Source organism: Pseudorca crassidens, chromosome 5, assembly GCF_039906515.1.
Source record: "Pseudorca crassidens isolate mPseCra1 chromosome 5, mPseCra1.hap1, whole genome shotgun sequence".
In the NCBI taxonomy this organism is placed as follows: domain Eukaryota; kingdom Metazoa; phylum Chordata; class Mammalia; order Artiodactyla; family Delphinidae; genus Pseudorca; species Pseudorca crassidens.
The window spans coordinates 68,983,053-69,002,378 of record NC_090300.1 but is presented as its reverse complement, the minus strand read 5'-3'; the positions used below and the strand labels follow the sequence as shown (position 1 = coordinate 69,002,378).

Sequence of the window (19,326 nt, the reverse complement as noted above, 5' to 3'; positions counted from 1 at the left end):
TTAAGTGAGAATACATTCCTTCTTGGCAGGCCCAACCTCAGCATAAGTACTAGTAGAGAAAAGACGCTAGAATTAAAGGAGTTAAGTTCAGGCAGAAAGAAATTCTGAGGATCAGAGATTTGCCTCAAGTGATGTAATAGGCAGTGATGGACTTAACTTCTAATCTGTAGTGCTGAGATCTTTCCTCTCCTTTCCAGTTGTCTCCCTCTTCTCATGCCATTTCTACCCCCACTCACATTTTTCCCGATGCTGAGTATGAATATAAGGTTAAAATAACTTGTCATTTTGCATTTATTACTGGTCACATTTTATTTGTGTTTCTAATCTAGGACATGATTCATTTTTCCCATCAAGGAAATCAGATTTTACTTATTTTTTTATTATTACTTTTTTAAAAATTTATTTTTGGCTGCGTCGGGTCTTCGTTGCTGCGTGCGTGCTTTCTCTAGTTGAGGCAAGCAGGGGCTTCTCATTGTGGTGGCTTCTCTTGTTGTGGAGCATGGCCTCTAGGCACATGGGCTTCAGTAGTTGTGGCCTGCGCGCTAAGTAGTTGTGGTACACAGGCTTAGTTGCTCCATGGCATGTGGGATCTTCCCGGACCAGGGATCGAACCCGTGTCCCCTGCATTGGCAGGTAGATTCTTAACCACTGTGCCACCAGGGAAGTTTGGAAATCAGATTTTATTTTAGAACTGTATATGCAAAAAAACTTTGAGATTTGTAGAAACTCATTCTTGAATTCTCCTGGACATGATTCAGAGGCTGATTAGGGGAAGGCCTGAATCTCTGGCTGTAGGGGATTATTGTGGTTTGGCAATGAGAAGCTGGGAAAATTGGCTTCGGGAAGAGGGAGAACTTCACCTTTCTTTAGTGGAGGGAGTCAGTGAACATATTCAATTTGTCTCCAATGGAAGGTCCTTTACCTGGACCTCTTTCTTCTGAATGCCTAGGTGGTGGGCCATGGCCTCGGCGATGGTGGTCTTGGGGACCTTGGCTATGGGGTGGTGGGTCACAGGGTCCATGGTCGTAGAAATCATGGCCATGGGGATGGTGGCCATGGGGATGGTGACTGTGAGGACGATGTGTGTGTGGATAGCACTCACCTGAACTATGATCATGAGGGGGCCCATGGGTCCCACTGGTGTCAAAATGAGGGTGATGGCATCTTGACCCTGGACGGGGCAATGGTAGAGGAACTCCTACTCAAAATGGTGGACTGTCTGAGTAATTTTTGTCTTCTAGAGGAGGTGGGCATCTAAAGTTATGTGACTCGTGGGGATTATGGTGATCTCTAGATCCATTGGGCTTAAATGGAGTCCTGCCAGCAGGAGAATGCTCACCAGGGTGGAGGGCATGGCCCAAACGATGCTTCACACCACTGATGTTTGTATGTTCCTGGTGAAGGACACAGAAGAGTGAATATCATCCTGTAACACAAAAGAAGTTAGATGTTTAATTTAATTTACACCAATGGTTTCCAGACTTTTGGATTTCACAACTAATTTTAAAAATAGGAGACCCAAAAAAATGGTTCCTCGAATTCTTATCTAGCCAACTTGGCATTTAAAATATGAACAAAACTATCATCTACCACCATTATTATTTCACAATAGGAATAATACTTTGATAACACGAGTCAGAAAGTTAATCTCAGAGTAAAGGATACTCCTTTTGATGGAATAAATGTTGTATTATGAAAACTTTCCTTATTACTATTCTTCTCATTTCAACATAATCTGGTGAAATTATATTATAAAATGATACTCATCTATAGATCAACCTTTGGGAAACTAGTGCTTTGTAATTTATATTCTCAAGAGTTGAGGCTTTATGGTACAAACATCTCCTACTCCTAAAGGACGAGCACTTACCTCTTTGCACTTGTGGAGCCATGTTCATGGTGACAAGCCTGCCCCCTCCATTTTGGGGGTGAGGGTTGGTACATGGACATTTGGATTATACTCAGGGTTTTTTTTTTGGTTTTTGTGTGTTTTTTTTGCTGATGTAAAAAATACTGTGAAGAATATCTTGGTATAGAACAAAACTTTCTGGGACATATGTAAAATATTGTTTTGAATCTTATTTCATATACCTTTATATAGTAAATTTTAGGCTAATTCATTCTTCTTAGGTTCTATGCCTAATAATAAAAGCTAGGAATTATTAAGTGTCAGCACTGGAATCCTGACTACAAGGGCCACTTTCAAATTCATTAGAGGTTGATTGAATTGATCATGATTTTACTTTTCTGGCAAATCTTACCCTCAATTCTTGGGGAAAAATTCATACTTTTTGTGTCATATCAACAATTGTACTTTCCCAGGGGCCTATTTTCTCTGTACTTCTCCTCCCCCCCATCTCTCATCCATCATCTCTCTCTCTCCCTCTCCCTATTCTCTCTGTCTCTGTCTCTGTCTCTGTCTCTCTCTCTCTCTCTCACACACACAATACACACCAACAGCCATAAGAACAAAATACACTATATGTGTGAAAATATCACTTAGTTTGGCACTGCTCATGACAAAGGCTACTTAAGCAACCCACCTTAAGATTGAAAACTTCACAGTTTATGACAATGTCTTTTGGGGTTTCCAAGTCAGAGTCTTCTACATCACAGGACAAATTTGCTCTGCAGAATCCAAAGATCTATAAAGAAGAGATAAACCTGTTAGTGTCTGCCTATGTGTATTTGAGTGTGTGTGTGCAAGTGGTAGGAAGGTGCCCAGCTCTTATTGTGAACTTCCAGACATTTGAGAAAGGAAAACAGGCTTTCGAAAAATCAGGGTAATATTATCAAATATCTCCATCAGCTATTTAACCATTTTTCCTAGTCAACACTTTGGGGAAAGTGTACGTTCTGAAGGGTTTCATTCCAAGTTGCAGTGGTTCCCTTCCATGAGTGGTCCCCCGCGCTGGGCTTCCCCATGGGCTGTAGGAGGAACTCTGCATCATTGATACCTTGCCTTTAGCCCAATCTTCTGCATGAAGACCTGAGTTGTCTGTGTCTAGAGAGAGTGAAGAGTGGTGCAGAAGAGGGATTTGCACAACCTAAACCGGGCCCTTGGAAGGAAATGTTGGGAAGAAGGGAGCCAGTATAAAAGTGGGTTTGCACAGACCCTGTCAAAGTGACTGTCTGCTGGCCCTACCCTAGGTACCGAGGCTACAACTGGTTGGCACCGCTATGCCCCAGAGGCCCCAATACCAAGCTGTCAATGTTAGACTAGGACAAGAAGAAAACTTTTTTTAGAAGAGACTGTTAAGCATTGAGGATCTGAGTACAGTTTTGGAGTCAAACAGACCTATGTTAATCGTGGCTTTGCCATTTACTGGTTGTGAGTTTAAGCAAGTTACATAAAATTTCTGGATTTGTCTTTGTAAAGTGAGCACAATGCTAACTAACCACACGTTGTGGGAAGGCTTAATTAAATGAGATAATATGCTGGAAAACACTTAGCACTGAGCTCCTCTTCTCCAGCTGCCATGTTTCTCTACTGGGTTTGCATTACCTACACCAAGATAGGGGTTTGTTGGGGATGGAAATGGAGGAGGTGGGGTGTCTTTCCTGGTAGCTATTAAGCAGGATTCTAGAACTGCTTGAGGTTGAAAAGTTGAACAGTGAGAGAAGGAACGAATGAATGCCTCCTTTCTTTCCGTCCTGGAGAATGTGTTATTAAACCTCAGAAAATTCCTGGACTTGAAATCAAAAGGCCACCATTAACATCCTGTGTCCTAACACTTTCTAGCTAAGTGCGCTTAGGCAAGTGTTTAAACTTCTAGACCATCTTGTTCCAGGGAAATGGAGGCAAACACTTGCTTCTCCTCAGAGGGCTTGTCACAGGGCTCCAACGAGGCAATAATGTGGGTGCTTTGTAAACTGTAAGTCACCATACAGATGCTGAGTGTTATTAAGGAGATCTTCCTGCAGGTACCTGAGTATCAAAGTATAAGTGACTAGGGGAGCAATCCCATCGATTGAGCAACTGGAGGACTGGATTCTAACCTCAGCTCAGTTGTGAACATCAGGCAGGGAGGGAGACGCAAGAGGGAAGAGATATGGGAAGATATGTATATGTATAACGGATTCACTTTGTTATAAAGCAGAAACTAACACAACTCCCTCTGTTGAGCCTCAGTTACCTCCTCGTTTGTCAAATGGGGTCACTGAGTGGAGTAAACGAGGTGAAGTGAGTGAAAGCACCCTTGGGTGTCAGTTCTTAATACAAGCAAGTTATTAGTTTTAGCTAAGTCTTTAATCCTAATGGGTAAAGAACCTGGTGTTGAGGTATATAGCATATATAATTCTATAATATACATGATACTCTCATGATTCACTTAACTTCTCTGTGCCTCAGTTTCCCCATCTGTAAATCGGGAATAAAAATAGTACCTACTTCATAGGGTGGTGGTGGGTTAATAAGGTCACATATGTAAAGCACTTAGAAAGTTGCCTGGCCCATAGTAAGTGGTCTCTAAATGTTACCTAGTATTTCACAGAGGCTGATTATACTCACATGAGAGTGCCTGGGAAAGTGGTGACTGGAGCAGTTCCTCACAGAGAAGTCCAGGTAGTAATTGGTTCTTTCCCCTCCTCTCTAGAACAAGTTGAATCCAAGCAGTTTCGGGAGGTAAAAAGTAAAAAAGGCAGTGGATACCTACAATCCAATATTCAATATAGCACTATGAGGATTCAAAAGCCCCAATATGTGCCATTTTTCTGATGGTCTCTGCCTGTAAAATATTTATCACATAAGTGATAAGGTGAATACTATTTCATTGAAACGTTCAACTAACACAGACGTAATCGAGCACAGTGTGAAAAATCACCCTTCCTGCACCCCAGCCTCCCTTTCCCAGAGGTACCATTATGATCCACTTGATGAGTTTTTCCTTCAAGCCTTTTCCTAAATATGTTGCACATGTACACATATATCTAATTATTTAACATAAATAGGATCATATTCTAAGTATTGTTCTGTAACCTGTTTTTTCCATTAGCAATGTATCTTGAAACACTTTCCAGGGCACATACATCCAAAACGTTGTTTTTAGTAATTACGTTGTATTCATTCCATTGCTTGGATGCACCGTACTCTATTTAACTTCGCATTTTCAAAATGCACAACAGACATCAACTAGCTGCTCGACAAGACCCCTCTGGGTGGGAAGCACTTAGGTCCCTGGACTGGGAGGCAGAACTGCCCCACTCGAGCCACACCACTGGGTGTGGTGAGATAGGCGCTCTGAGCCTCAGTCTTCCATTGTAATAGAAGGAGGTTAGGACCTGATGATTTTAATGACTCGCATCATCTTATTATGCTCTTTCTTCTGTCTTTCCCTCTTCCTTGTTTGGGTTTTCCCTTTTCTCTGTTAGATATTCAGATACACACACCCCAACTCCAAAGACTAAAGAACTGAAGGAGGGCAGTTCTATGGTATCTGCTGCCTCTCTGCTGAGGCTGCAACAGAAGTCTCAAGGTAAAAGGCAGCTGGCCGAGTGAGGCCAGCGGAGAGGAACAGTGCTGCTGAGTTTGCACCTGCCAGGGTGGAGCCTGGGCCCTCAAACTCTAGCTAAACGTTAGTGGTGATTCACAACTCTTGCAACCCTCTTCACTTTGTCCACTCTGAAAGAAGCAAAGTCACCATTCTCCTTTTTGTACTTCTCCAGGGCTTTGTCAGCTTGTTTTCTGTAGAGCTCTGTATCCGCAAAGAAATTTGAGAGTACTGGGCTGTCTTTAGTATTGACCAGTGCCGAAGAGACTAGAGAAAGCAGTTGGCAGCTTTGTGGTTACTGGGTTACAATGTCAATGCTAGGACTTAACACATATAAGCATGGCAGCAAGAATAACAATAGCTTCCAATTTATAGATGGACAAATTGAGGGTTGGGGAGGCTAAGTAACTTGTCTAAGATCAAATCAGCCAATCAGCAGCCACGTCTCTTAAACCCAGATCCTTCCGATGCTCAAGTCTCTGTTGTGACCCTTATTCACGATGCCCCCACCCCCATCACTCATAAAACGCTAATATATATATTTTGCGGTACGCGGGCCTCTCACTGTTGTGGCCTCTCCCGTTGCGGAGCACAGGCTCCGGACGCACAGGCTCAGCGGCCATGGCTCACGGGCCCAGCCGCTCCGCGGCATGTGGGATCTTCCCGGACCAGGGCACGAACCCGTGTTCCCTGCATAGGCAGGCGGACTCTCAACCACTGCGCCACCAGCGAAGCCCTAGAACGCTAATATTTTAATGACCTCTTCCTGTCTCTGCCAACGAGAGAGAGGCATCGTTAACAGAGAGAGGAGAAGGTACAGCTCAATCTTTCTTTAAGGCAAACTCCTGAGGGAGTTGCTTGACTGTTGAATTTTTATGTGTTGAAACATGTTAAGATTAATTATTTTAAAAGAAGTTCTGTGATAATTCTTTTTGAAAAAGTGAATTAAAAGAGCATGGAATTTAGAGTCAACACCGGTGGTAAAGGGTCCTGACTTTGCCACACTTTGGCTGTGTTCCCCGGGCAGGTCATTGAATCTCTTTGAGGCTCAGTTATTTTATCTCTAAAATAGAAAGGATCATAATCTTTACTTCATAGTCTTGTTGTGAGATTAAAGGAGATAATATATCCTTTGTATGACTGCTTTGTGAACATACATAACTTTCAGATGTTGATGGCAATACTCGAGTGCTAAGTACTTTGCAAAGTGTACTACACAGACAATTTTATTTAATTCTGAGAAGGAACCAAAGGGATAATATTATTGTTATCCTCATTTTACAAAGGAGGAAAGCTTGAAGTGGTTAAGTAACTTGCCCTCAAGACCACACAACTGGTAAGTGATAAGGCTGGGATTTAAACTCAAACAAATCTGACCCCAGAGCTTATGTTCTCTATGATGATTCCATACAGCCTCTTGTAAATTTCTATTTTTATATGTTGAATTTATTTAAAAGAAGGTGTGCCAGTAATAGGAAAACCCCTCTCTCTTCTCTTCTCAGGAGAGCAAGTAATAATACGTCCACAAGGGCAGGAACCATTTCTGATATGTACTTCATAGTCTTATATGATGATACCACTGTAAGATTGAATTTTGTATTAATTAGAATTAATTAGCATTTTAACAGATGATCATACCAGAACTTGTGGTGCAGTTAAAGTCATTCACTCTAAGATTCTGAGACCCATCCAAAAGTGTTATAGCTATTACCTTACATTGTCCAATCACCTGCAAAAAAGAGGGGTTTATATTATTGCCTACTGCTTTCCTCAGGTTGACACGAGGGAACAAAAAAGTGAGGCAACATACTCCTACTAACCATTTGAAATTTGTCTGTGCTTTCTCTCACCAAACCCTCTCTCAAAAACCTGTATTTTCTTAGCATATTTCTGTGATCTGGATGCTATAAGCATCCAAAACCCTCATGAGAACCACGGAGAAACTGTTGAAACAGATCATGGCCATACCCCAAATATTTGCAAGGGAAAAAAATGCTAAAACCCCTGGGCATGTAAACATCTTATTTTCTGGAGTTGAAATCTTATATCTGTGCTCTTTCATCTTTGTGTCCTCCTCCTGTGGCAGGGAGCCTGGGCTCTGAGTACCTGCGTGCAACGTGCAGAACAAGACCCTATTCCTCATGGTGACGGCAACTAATCCCTTTGGCCATTTCTGTTAGTGGGACCAGTATTCATAGGACACGGTTACAAGTTCATAGGTTCTTAGACGTTAGGTGATTTGCTCAAGGCCTTACAGCTGGTCATGCTATCACATGGGACCACAAGCCCCACTGACTTTTCTTGAACTGGGTTCCAGGGTGTAGCTCTCAAGAAAATATTACTCAAGGTCAACACAGTCTTCATGAGCCAAGAGGCAGAAGCTGCTCTTACTCTTTTACAGTGTTAGCCCAGGTATGCAGCCACCCTGGGCAAGCACAATAGACAGAAGTCAAGAACGCTAAGAGGAGAGGAATGGAACCGTGTTTACTTACGATTTCAGATGGACGAATAGAAACAGCTTGGCTCACCGTCAGCCCAGTGTTTCCTGGATAGGACTGAACAGTCAGATTCTTTCACATCCAAGACTAAATACTAGACAGCTGTGGATCCCTGGGGAATACCAAGAAAGCAGTGGGTGGGTAGCATGTGGGAGCCCAGAGTTTTCTTCAAAAAAACCCCAATCTTTTTATTTCCTAAATAGAATTCCTGCTCCTCTCCAAGTCATTGCAGATGTCCTACCTTTGCGTCATTTGATCTATTTATTTAATAAAACGCTTCAGAGAGTTACTTCTGAATGCTCTTTTTAACTGGTCACAATGTTGCTTCTGCCCTTGAACTTTCTTTTTTTTTTTTTTTTTGTGGTACGCGGGCCTCTCACCGTTGCGGCCTCTCCCGCTGCGGAGCACAGGCTCCGGACGCGCAGGCTCAGCGGCCATGGCTCACGGGCCCAGCCGCTCCGCGGCACGCGGGATCCTCCCGGACCGTGGCACGAACCCGTGTTCCCTGCATTGGCAGGCAGACTCCCAACCACTGCGCCACCAGGGAAGCCCTGCCCTTGAACTTTCAAAAGCAGTCACTAAAAAGCAGTGTTGGTTTGGATGGAGGTGTTGAAGGTACAAGCCTAGAATATAAGTGCTGACAGTCATATCACGGCCTCCAATCTGTATATGCAGTCGTGTCCTCTCATCCAGCTCTATTCCTGAACTTGGATTTCTTGTCTTTTTTTGAAAATATAGATTGACTTTTTTCCCTTTTGGCTGCACTGCGTGGCTTGCAGGATCCTAGTTCCCTGACCAGGGAATCAAACCTGTGCCCCCTGCAGTGGAAGCACAGAGTCTTAACCACTGGACCGCCAGGGAAGTCTCAGATTTCTTGTCTTGATTTCAACTTGCCCAAAGCTAAATTCAGTCTCTTCTCTTACAAACCAGCTCCCTCTCTCAACTTCTTTTGTCTGGTCAGTGGCACCATTAATCATTAATTGCCTTAGTCTTTGTCTTAAAGAATGTCCTGTCCTCAAGGCTTGAATGGTCTTTCTTTGAAACATCTCATGTCTTTTCTTTACTCTCATTGCCCTAATTCCCACTGCCTGGGGCTGCTCCTCATGTCGTCATTCCTGAACCAGCTCCTAGTTGTGTCCCTGCTCCGGCCCCTATCTTCCCAGGTACAGGGAGATCCGCCCCCCCACCCCCACCCCTTCCCCACTGCCACTCAGAGGTCGCACTGTGCTGATTCATCCTGTGTCCTATGATTCATCCTGTGTCCTACACATGTGGCAGAGAGCCTGGAAGGGGGCGACTGGTCATCAGATTGCTAGTGGAATCCTAAATCCCTCCACTCTCGTTCTCTGTAACCTTTAGGGCCTTGGTTTCTAACACTGTAACAAGTATAAATATCTCTGCTTGTCCTCTTTGGTGCCCCATGGTCTCGCCTCCCTGATTTCAGTGGTTCCACCAAAGGGTAGGTTATTTCTGGGGTGGTGCTGGAGAAGCAGGACTGCCTCCGTAATCTCTATCAAGCCCTCAAATGCACTCCGAATAAACATATAACCTAAATGAAAACAGTAGGCTTGCTTTCTTCAAGCCTACGGTCTCTCTTCCAAGGTGATGACTGCTCCAAAGCCCACAGAGAACTGCTGGAACCCCTCTGCTTTTGCTCCGCTTCTCCCTAACACCTTCCTTCCTGATTCCCTACCCACATAGAGGTGGTATGGCTGGCATTCTCCTGGAAGGCCATTACACAAGCCACCGTCCTATTCAAATCCTGCTCACCCTTCAGGACGCAAAGGAAGCCTTCTCCCATCCCATCGAAATAGTCCTTTTATGAGATCACTCCTGCATCTATACCACTCACTTGGTCACTTGAATATACCCCATCTTATGCAGTTCACATATGTGTGCATGTGAGCTGATTATTATTTCTTTGAGAGCAAGTCCCACAGTTTATTCTAATCTTTCTCTTACAGTACTGAGCCTTTGACTGGGCTCTGCATAAGTGTTTACAAGTACTTACAGGCTGTTTCATAGTTAAGGACATACTAGTAACAAACATTCATCTGAAGGAAAAAAGAACAGTCACAGCAGCCCACAGATGAAACAGAAAACCCTGCCCAAAGCCAATCCACTGTGCAAAGCAGCAGGCTTAGGGGCTAGAGTCTCAGTTACCCCTGGTACATCATCTCCCCACTCAGTTCTGCCATGGGCAGCACCACAGCATTTTGTCCAAGTGGACATCAGCGACCCACAGCAACTGGAAAAGGTAGCCATCCCACCGTCCTTTATTGATCAGGTCTAGAGCTTTCCCAGCCACGGGCTCCGCAGCATCACAGCCTGTGGGACTCACAGCACAGGAATGCTGCAGTGGGATCAAAAGGATGAAAAACAGTGCTGCAGTGAGTAACTTCATTTTGTTAAAATGTGAAAACCATTCTTTGCTCTGGGATACCACAGCAGAGAAGTTTATACAGATTTTCTAAAACACACACACATACACACACGATTGATTCAACAAAGTCTTTATCCGTTTTTGTTATGTAACTGGGTATGTTCACCTTGACCCCTGGTTCACATATCAGTCAACACGCTGTAAATGATTAGTGGGTCCTGGGGACAGAAAGTTGAAACATGCCACCAGTGAGTGGGTGAAACTGTGATCCGCACAAATCTGGTTATTACTAGTAGGTAGCAGATCCAAAGTGTGTTTTTGGCCGTAAGCACTGCCTGCATTGGTATACGAGGTCGAGTCAGAAATAATTTTCCCCATCCGCCAGCCAGAAATCTCCGCCATCAGTCCCTTCTTTGGATTGTGGCACTGAAAGTCCTCAGTAGAATGTAGCTGCATTATTGAAGGGAGGAGACATGTTAAATGGTTAACACCATAAAAGGAAGACAGTTCAGGTAGAGGAGAAGGATTAAGAGGCTGTCGCTTTGAAGTCAGATCTGAATTTCAACCCTGGGCCTGTTACTCTCTTACTGTGTGATGCTGGGTAAGCTATAAAACTTCTCTGATCCTTAGTTTCCTCGTTTATAAAATAGGGTTTAAAAATCTCTCGGCAGGCTTGTGTGATGATTAAATAAGAAACCATGCATAAAAAGTCACCAATACAATTCTTAGCACAGATCCAGGTGCTGAATACATAATGCTATTTTATTACTATAATTAGTGTGACTGGGAAGAAGTTGGGGGCACACTCATGTCATTCCAGTTCTTTGTGACCCTTAAAGTATGCTAAAGAGAATTAGTTCATGTGGAAGAGGATGGTGGTGAGGGTAGAAGTCAAGCCATTCTATGCCCATTCCAGAGAAGGGGTTAGAGGGACTAGACCATTGGGGGAGGGGCTCAGCACTGGAGGACAGGGCTGGGATTAAGCTGCTTCCCCCCACCCTCACTCCTCCTAAAAAGTCAATATTGGCTTCCCTGGTGGCGCAGTGGTTGAGAATCTGCCTGCCAAAGCAGGGGACACGGGTTCGAGCCCTGGTCTGGGAGGATCCCACATGCCGCGGAGTAACTAGGCTCGTGAGCCACAACTACTGAGCCTACGCGTCTGGAGCCTGTGCTCCACAAAAAGAGAGGCCGCGATAGTAAAAGGTCCGTGCACCGCGATGAAGAGTGGCCCCCACTTTCCGCAACTAGAGAAAGCCCTTGCACAGAAACGAAGACCCAACACAGCCAAAAATAAATATAAAAATAAATAAATGGATAAAATAATTATCTATTAAAAAAAAATAAGTCAATATACCTGCAGGGATCCCTCATGCCAGCAGAGATCAGCGGCATCAGAAAGGACCAGAGAGGGCTTCCCTGGTGGCGCAGTGGTTGAGAGTCTGCCTGTCGATGCAGGGGACACGGGTTCGTGCCCCGGTCCGGGAAGATCCCACATGCCGCGGAGCGGCTGGGCCCGTGAGCCATGGCTGCTGAGCCTGTGCATCCGGAGCCTGTGCTCTGCAGCGGGAGAGGCCACAGCAGTAAGGGGCCCGCGTACCGCAAAAAAAAAAAAAAAAAAAAAAGGACCAGAGGGAGTCAGCCCAGCTTGCTTCCCCACTACCAGGGACTTAAACGGCATCTGCCTTCCTCCCCACTCTCTTCTCTGCGGTGAGTCACCCGAGATGCTTTTCAGAATCCTTACTTCCAGGCCTCCCTCAGAGCAATTAAATCAGGATCTCTGGAGATGGGTCCAGGTGTTGGGAGTTCTTCCAATGTGCAGCCAAGGCTGGGAACTGGTGAAGCTCTAGACAGAACCTGCATGGAGGGAAAGAGTTTGAAGAGAGAAGCAATGGGGACGGGGGTATGGAAAGCAGACCTCACTTCCCAGAGTCACAGGTTGGTTTAGCAAGTGTTAAAAGGGGAAGAAACCCATTTCGGATTATATTTGAGATTGAACTTTTAATATTAGTAACACTAGCTTTTAAATATCCAAACAGGACAGCTTCAGTGTAGTTTAGAATGACAGGATTAGTATGGAATCTGGCCAAGATGTTACTAAGCGGCTCCAACCCAGGGTTGGAGGTGGAGAAAGCCATTAATTAGAACAAAACCGTTTTATGTTTCAATAAGTTGAGCTCCTTAATGAGGCTTTTCTATTATTGCTACACTGGTCACACCCAATATGGAGCGCCCTGGGTGAGCTAAATGCTGGTGGAGGGAAAGAGATGGGAACGCTGAGCGGATGGGAAAGGGCACCGAGGGTGAGAATCAGCCTTTCCTACATACTCTTGTGCTGAGACCTAGGGGTAGTCACTAGAGCCATGAATTCCCTTCCGCTCACTTTATTGAACCTGAAAGACACATACAGTGCTAGTGATGCGTTGTGTTTCTTGCTAGACCCTGATTGAAATAAGGCCATAGCCACCACATAATACCCCTACTTAGTCATTTTTCCTTCTTAAAGGAGGCAGGTAAGAGTAATAGAGTGTGAATATTGTCTATTGCTCTTAAACAAATTATGCCAAGCCCTATGTGCCTCTTCTGAGAAACAGCTGCCAGGAGAGAGGACAAGAGTTACATCTGTACATTCCCTGTTGTATGAGTTTGCTAGGGCTTCCAGAACACAGTACCACAAACTGTGTGGCTTAAACAACAAGTTAATCTCTCACAATTCTAGAGGCTAGAAGTCGAAGATCAAGGTGTCAGAGGAGTGGTTTCTACTGAGGCATCTCTCCTTGGCTTGTAGATGGCCATCACCTCTCTCTGTCCCCACGCGGTCTTCCCTCTATACTCATCTGTATCCTAATCTCCTCTTCTTATAAGGACACCTGTCATAGTGAATTAGGACCCACCCTAATGACTTCATTTTAATCTAATTAGCTCTTCAAAGACCCTATCTCCAAATACAGTCACATTCTGAGGTACTGGGGGTTAGGACTTCAGTATATGAATTTTGAGGGACACAATGCAGCCCACAACACCTGTCCAACTTCAAAAGATATGTGTATATGTAAATGTCTGCAGACATATATGTGCATGTGTCTATATATTATACATATACACACATATAATATTATATTTTTATATTACGTAATTTTTTAAGTGAAAAAATTGGGAATAAATATAATCTGGGCCCTTAACTTCTCCTCTGGGAAACAACTTTTAAAGGAATCAGAAAGTTCCCCAACTTGGACCATGTTTGGTTCTCTCCAGGATTAACCACAGGCCACAGGTAAATGTCACTTTCACCTACCCCATTGCTAAGTGAGTCTATCAACTCACTTGGGACTTGGAGAGTATTCAGACAGGTTAAAAAAAAAAAATTCCACCTTCAGGCTGAAGGTTGTGCAGACAATATCTGACCGATACTTGGTGTTGAAATAATTATGGAATAAGGGGAGAGTGAAACTCTGATGAATCCCAGTCTCTTGATATCCCTCAATTTTCATCTTATTTGATCAAAAGAATCACAGTATGCTTTTGCCCAGTGTAAATAATTAACAGAAACCTCAATTACATAGAAGTTGGGAGACCAGAAGGGGGAGCACTCACGCTCTGTGACAGTAGCAGAGCTCAATAGGAAGAAGAGAGACTTCTTTCGTGGCAACAGCTCAGCCAATGGAAAGCCATGGGCTCTGTTTACTACAGCCCTCCCAACTTCCTTTTCCTCTTTATAAGAGTTTTCCTTCCCTTGTTGTTTGGGGACTTCGCTGTGGCTCACCACAGTTGCAGGCCCCAAATTGCAATTCTCTGCTGATCCCAAATAAACCCATCTCTGCGGTAGAAATATCTGGCAATCTATTTGTTTCGGGTCAACATTTTGGTGGCCTGTACAGGGACCAGAGAAGACACCCAACAGCTCCAGGGTTGGTGAGCAAACAGGTGTGGTATCCACAGTTGAGCCCATTGCTCCTCATTGCTTTTCCAACCCCGGAGTTTGAAGGTGTAGCTTTCTCCTGGATCCGAGCTCGCACCCTCTTTGCTTTTGAAGCTCCAGGCTTTATTCAGTATCTATTTGAAGGTTTCCTCTTTCTCCTTAAGGCCTTGTTCTGTATGTGAAATTGGCACTTCTGTCTGATTTGAGATCAGACTGTTTCACTGAAACTGGCTAACCTTCAGCCTATTCCTTTTGGAACAAAGGCTGCTTCTCCTGAAGCTGGATACCCTTTGACTCATTCCTTCGGGAACAGGGGAATTTTTTTCTGAATCAGTGCCGAGTTTTTCAGCCTTTTGCCTTTTCCTTTGGAATGGCTGTCTTCTGGAGACTGGCTTTAAAAAGCCTTTGGTCTAGATCCTTCAGGACAAAGCTATCTCCTTAAGACTGGCTGGGATTGGCTTGCAAGCTATTTGAATTGAGCCATTTGTTCTGTAAGCTATTTGAGCTGTTTGAAAATTGTTCTTTACCCTAGAGAAAAACCTCTAAGAAATGGGCTCCCAGTTATCTAAGTATTTTGAGGGTGCCCTCACTACAGGGATTCCAGATGATTTTATGTCTAAACACCAGGGTCCTTCCTCATGTTCATTTCTAACTAAATAAACGGACTTGACCAAACTCAATTTAGAGTACCAATGGCCATTGTGGGGAACTTTTGAAATTCACAAAATTTAATTTCCTTAAAACTGAACTGGTCTTCCCTGGTGGCACAGTGGTTAAGAATCCACCTGCCAATGCTGGGAACATGGGTTCGAGCCCTGGTCCGGGAAGATCCCACATGCCGCGGAGCAACTAAGCCCGTGCACCACAACTACTGATCCCGCGTGCCACAGCTGCTGAAGCCCACAAGCCTAGAGCCCGTGCTCCGCATGAAGAGAAGCCACAACAATGAGAAGCCCTCATATCGCAACAAAGAGTAGCCCCCACTTGCCTCAACTAGAGAAAGCCCGTGCACAGCAACAAAGACGCAACGCAGCCAAAACCAAAAACCAAAAAAAACCAAACTGGACTACAATAGGTCAAAAATTTCCAGAACTGAGTGGAATGCTTATTTCAGTTGGTATTTTGAGGCTTCCCAACTATTATCAGGAGTCTGAAATTACCTCTGCAAAAGATTAACTGAGGCAGACAAATGATTGAAGAAAGATAAAATGGCTCCTGAAGCCTGAGGCTCTTCTTCCTTGGCTTCTTTGTCTCAGGCTCTGCCTTTGGCACCATCTTCTTCTTTCTTTTCTAGGATGCCTATGCCTCCACTATACCTTCAAATCCCTCACAATAATTCTTCCACCAAACTTTCCCTTTTCTCTGAAACTCTCCCCACTCCCTTTTCCTCTGCACTTGTCAGATCCTGTCTTTTTAAAATTAAGACTTCTGAGGATCCAGAGGCTAAGCCCTTAATTTCTTATACTACCTGGGCTAAAGCTGAAAGGCAAGCCATAGTCAAAGACCTTCCCGAAGAAACTGAAGATCTCAGTGATCCGCTGAGGAATTTAATATAGTCATTCAGACTTATCAACCTGGTTTCTGTGACTTTTCTCAGCTAGTTCATATGCTCATTGGTGAAGGCCAGGCCCAGCACTGGATGAAAACCGCTAATTAGGAAAGTCCTGAAAGGTCTCTAGAGTTACAGCTGGGAATCCAGCCTACTAACTTACTATGCGATCAAGCTCAGGCAATTGCTAGGCAACTTTATGAAGCAATTCCTAGGGCTTTTCCAAAGCCTGTTGATGGGAACAAAATTCAGGCTTGCACACAAAACTCTGATGAACCTGTTCATGAATATTACAGTAGGCTTCAGAGTCTGGTCTTCCTTCAGATGTAGATTCCACCCGGGTAGCCTTTAACTCTATGTTTATTAATGGGCTGAATGAACCAGGACCTTTCCCTTCTAGTAAAAAGGACCAGGATAGAAGGGAAACTATGTCCACTCCAGATTTAGAGAATCTGGCAAACCAGCTCTCTCGTACTCTAGATGAGTCACCTCCAGGGAAGACAGCCAAAATCTTAATCTTCCCAGGTGTAAGGGTATATCCATTCGGGGCACATAGAATCCCAGACAGGTTACAAAAGTTCAAAGACTGGTTAATAGGTAAGAAAGCAAGAATAGATGCCTTGGAGTACTAAAACAGTTCACATAGTGGGGATCTCCAATGAACATCAAGAGGTTCCTGTCTCTGAACTCATTGCCTTTTGTTTAGGCCTTTTGAGAGATACCCACACTTTTCTCCTTAGTCCCTCTGCTGTTATTCATTTATTAGGCTGACACTTCTTAGAGAAGTAGCATGCCTGAATGTCTTTGTCCAAAAAAGGGAAAATAATTCTAGAAAATTGACAGTCGTCATCAAAGTTATCCACCAGGTGAATTAAATGATCCTTTGACATCTTTTTTTTTGTTCCATCTCTGATAATAGTAGAGCAGATTCTGGAAACACTGATCATTTTTCCCTATTGAATCAGCTACCATTTTCCTTATGGGCACAATCCACAGTGTACTTCCCATCAAGATTCAAATAGATCCCTCAAGACCTCTTCCCAGAATTAATACCCTATTTGTAAAGAAGCCCTTCAAGGCATAAAGCCCATAATAGAAGATTACGAGGCTCATGGTTTCATTGTCCCTTGTACTAGCTCCTGTCATACTCCCATTTTACCGGTGGGAAAAACCTAAGGACCAAGCGTGGAGATTTGTCCAGGACCTCCGAGCAATAAACAGCATTGTTATCCCTCATACCTTACTAACATCCATTCCCACCGGAAGTAAACTTTTTACTGTAATAGATTTACGCAGTTCATTCTTTAGAATTCCAGTTGACAAAGCTGGCCAATACCTTTTTGTCTTTACTTGGGAAGAAAAACAGTTCACCTGGACAATAATGCCTCAGGGTTATACTGAGAGTCCTTGTTTCTTACAAATCCTGAAGGCTTATCTGGATGATGTAAAGTTCCCCAGGGGTTCTACTTTGTTGCAACAGGTGGATGATTTGCTTCTTTGCTCTCCTTCTCAAGCCTCCTCACAGGAAGACATCATCCACTTGCTAAAGCTTTTAGCCTTAAAGGGACATAAGGTTGCCAAAGAAAAATTGCAGCTTGTCCAAACCCAGGTTTGATATTTAGAGCATCTGATAGCAGAACAAGGACTACACCTAGATCCAGATAAGATTTCTTAGTGTCCTAAGTCCCCTTAGACCTAAAACTAAGTGCCAACTGCAAGGTTTTCTTGGGCTAGTTGGTTATTACTGAAATTGGATTCCAAATTTCTCTCTTAAGGCCAAACCTCTATGATTTGCTCAACAATAACCCAGTTCAATTTTATGGGAAGAACTGGATGACACAGCCTTCAAGGCCTTAAAGAAGAGTTTGATGAACTCTCAGCTGACTTTGGCCGTCCCAATTATCAGATTCCCTTTTTCCTTTCTATATACGAAGAGGAAGGGAATGCCTTGGGGTACTCACCGAAAAGACAGGGGCCATGATAAACTCGCAGGGTATTATAGCCAGCAGCTTGATTCTGTGGCACAGGGATACCCCCTTGCCTTAGAGCTATTACGGCTACTGCCTTTTTGGTTAACACTACTGAGAAAATCATTGTGGGATCCCCTTGAACCATTTTTGTACCTCATGCAGCAGAAGCCTCCTGAACTCTCATCACACTCAACATTTCTCAGCCAGTCACCTCACCTCTTATGAGGTCCTCTTGTTAACTGTTGCTTACACAACTCTTTTACATTGTAATAACCTTAACCTGGCTACTCTTCTCTCCTGTCACTGATGAAGTCCCTCGCAACTGCTTAACGCTGACCAACCACCTGACCCCTCTCACGATCTGTAGGAAATTCCGTTGGGTAACGCTAATTTCTCATGGTTCAACAATGGGTTGGTTGTATTTAAAGGCGACAATGGTGGATATTGTGCTGGGTATACCATTACAACTCCTTTTGATGGTATTGAGGCAGCATCTTTACCTATGGCTACTTTGGCCCAATAGGCTGAATTATATGCTCTTACAGGGGCTTGTCCTTTAGCCAAGGACAAAACTGCCATACTGATAGTAGATATGCTTTCAGAGTAGCTCATGATTTTAGAGAGTTGTGGGGAAAATGTGGCTTCCTTACTTCCATGGAAATAAAATTTAAGAATGGTCCCTACATTTGGGAATTATTAAATGAAATACTTTAACCTGCTGCTTTAGCTGTTATTAAGATCCCGGGGCATTCTAAACTGGACTCTCTGGAAAGTAAGGGAAATTTACCTTGCTGAGATTTCTGCAAGCAATGCTGCCCTTAAAGGGACCAAGAGTAGCCAAACCTCTGTCATGGTCCAAAGGGATATTTCCCCAAACGATAATTTAGAAAAACTGGCTAGAGAGGCCCTAAAACTGGGCTCAGAAAAACAAGATTTTCAGCGATTGTTGATTTTATAAAAAGAGAAATCTCGAGATATGGGAACATATGTATATGTATAACTGATTCACTTTGTTATAAAGCAGAAACTAATACACCATTGTAAAGAAATTACACTCCAATAAAGATGTTAAAAAAAAAAAAAAGAGCTCTGGTTTGGACCGAATAACAACGCAGTCCTACCAGAGATTCTAAAATTCCTACTCCTTACCACTGTATGTGCATTAAACCATTGGTCTCCTGACAAAATGAGAGCCTTCATGAACCAATATTTGTGGGAAAACAATAAGGTCGAAAAAAGTGCCTACCTCACTTGTCCCACTTGTCCAAAGTGCAACCCAGGGAAGCCTGTTTGTATTGTTCCCAGACATTTTAAACTGCCAGATGGACAGTTCAAGGCCTGGCAAATGGATTTGACGCAACTTCTCCATCTAATGGATATAAATATATTTCAGTCATGGTCTGTATGTTTTCACACCAAACTGAAGCCTTCCTTTGCAGACAGACTACTGCCTCTTCTGTAGCTGAAGTCCTCCTGGAAAAGATTCTCCCTGTCTGGGGAACTCCTCTCAAACTTCATAAT

At 43.7% G+C, this 19,326-nt stretch overlaps 1 protein-coding gene across 1 annotated transcript; it reads right to left on the bottom strand.

The window, feature by feature from the left end:
• Positions 1-9,788, bottom strand: HRG (histidine rich glycoprotein). The gene is given in 10 exon segments (XM_067737150.1): positions 1-66; positions 923-1,107; positions 1,340-1,394; positions 2,544-2,645; positions 4,511-4,591; positions 5,590-5,756; positions 7,128-7,218; positions 7,982-8,005; positions 8,007-8,081; positions 9,681-9,788. Coding segments are annotated over 10 exon segments (954 nt in total).
• Between the last annotated feature and the right edge of the window lie 9,538 nt (positions 9,789-19,326).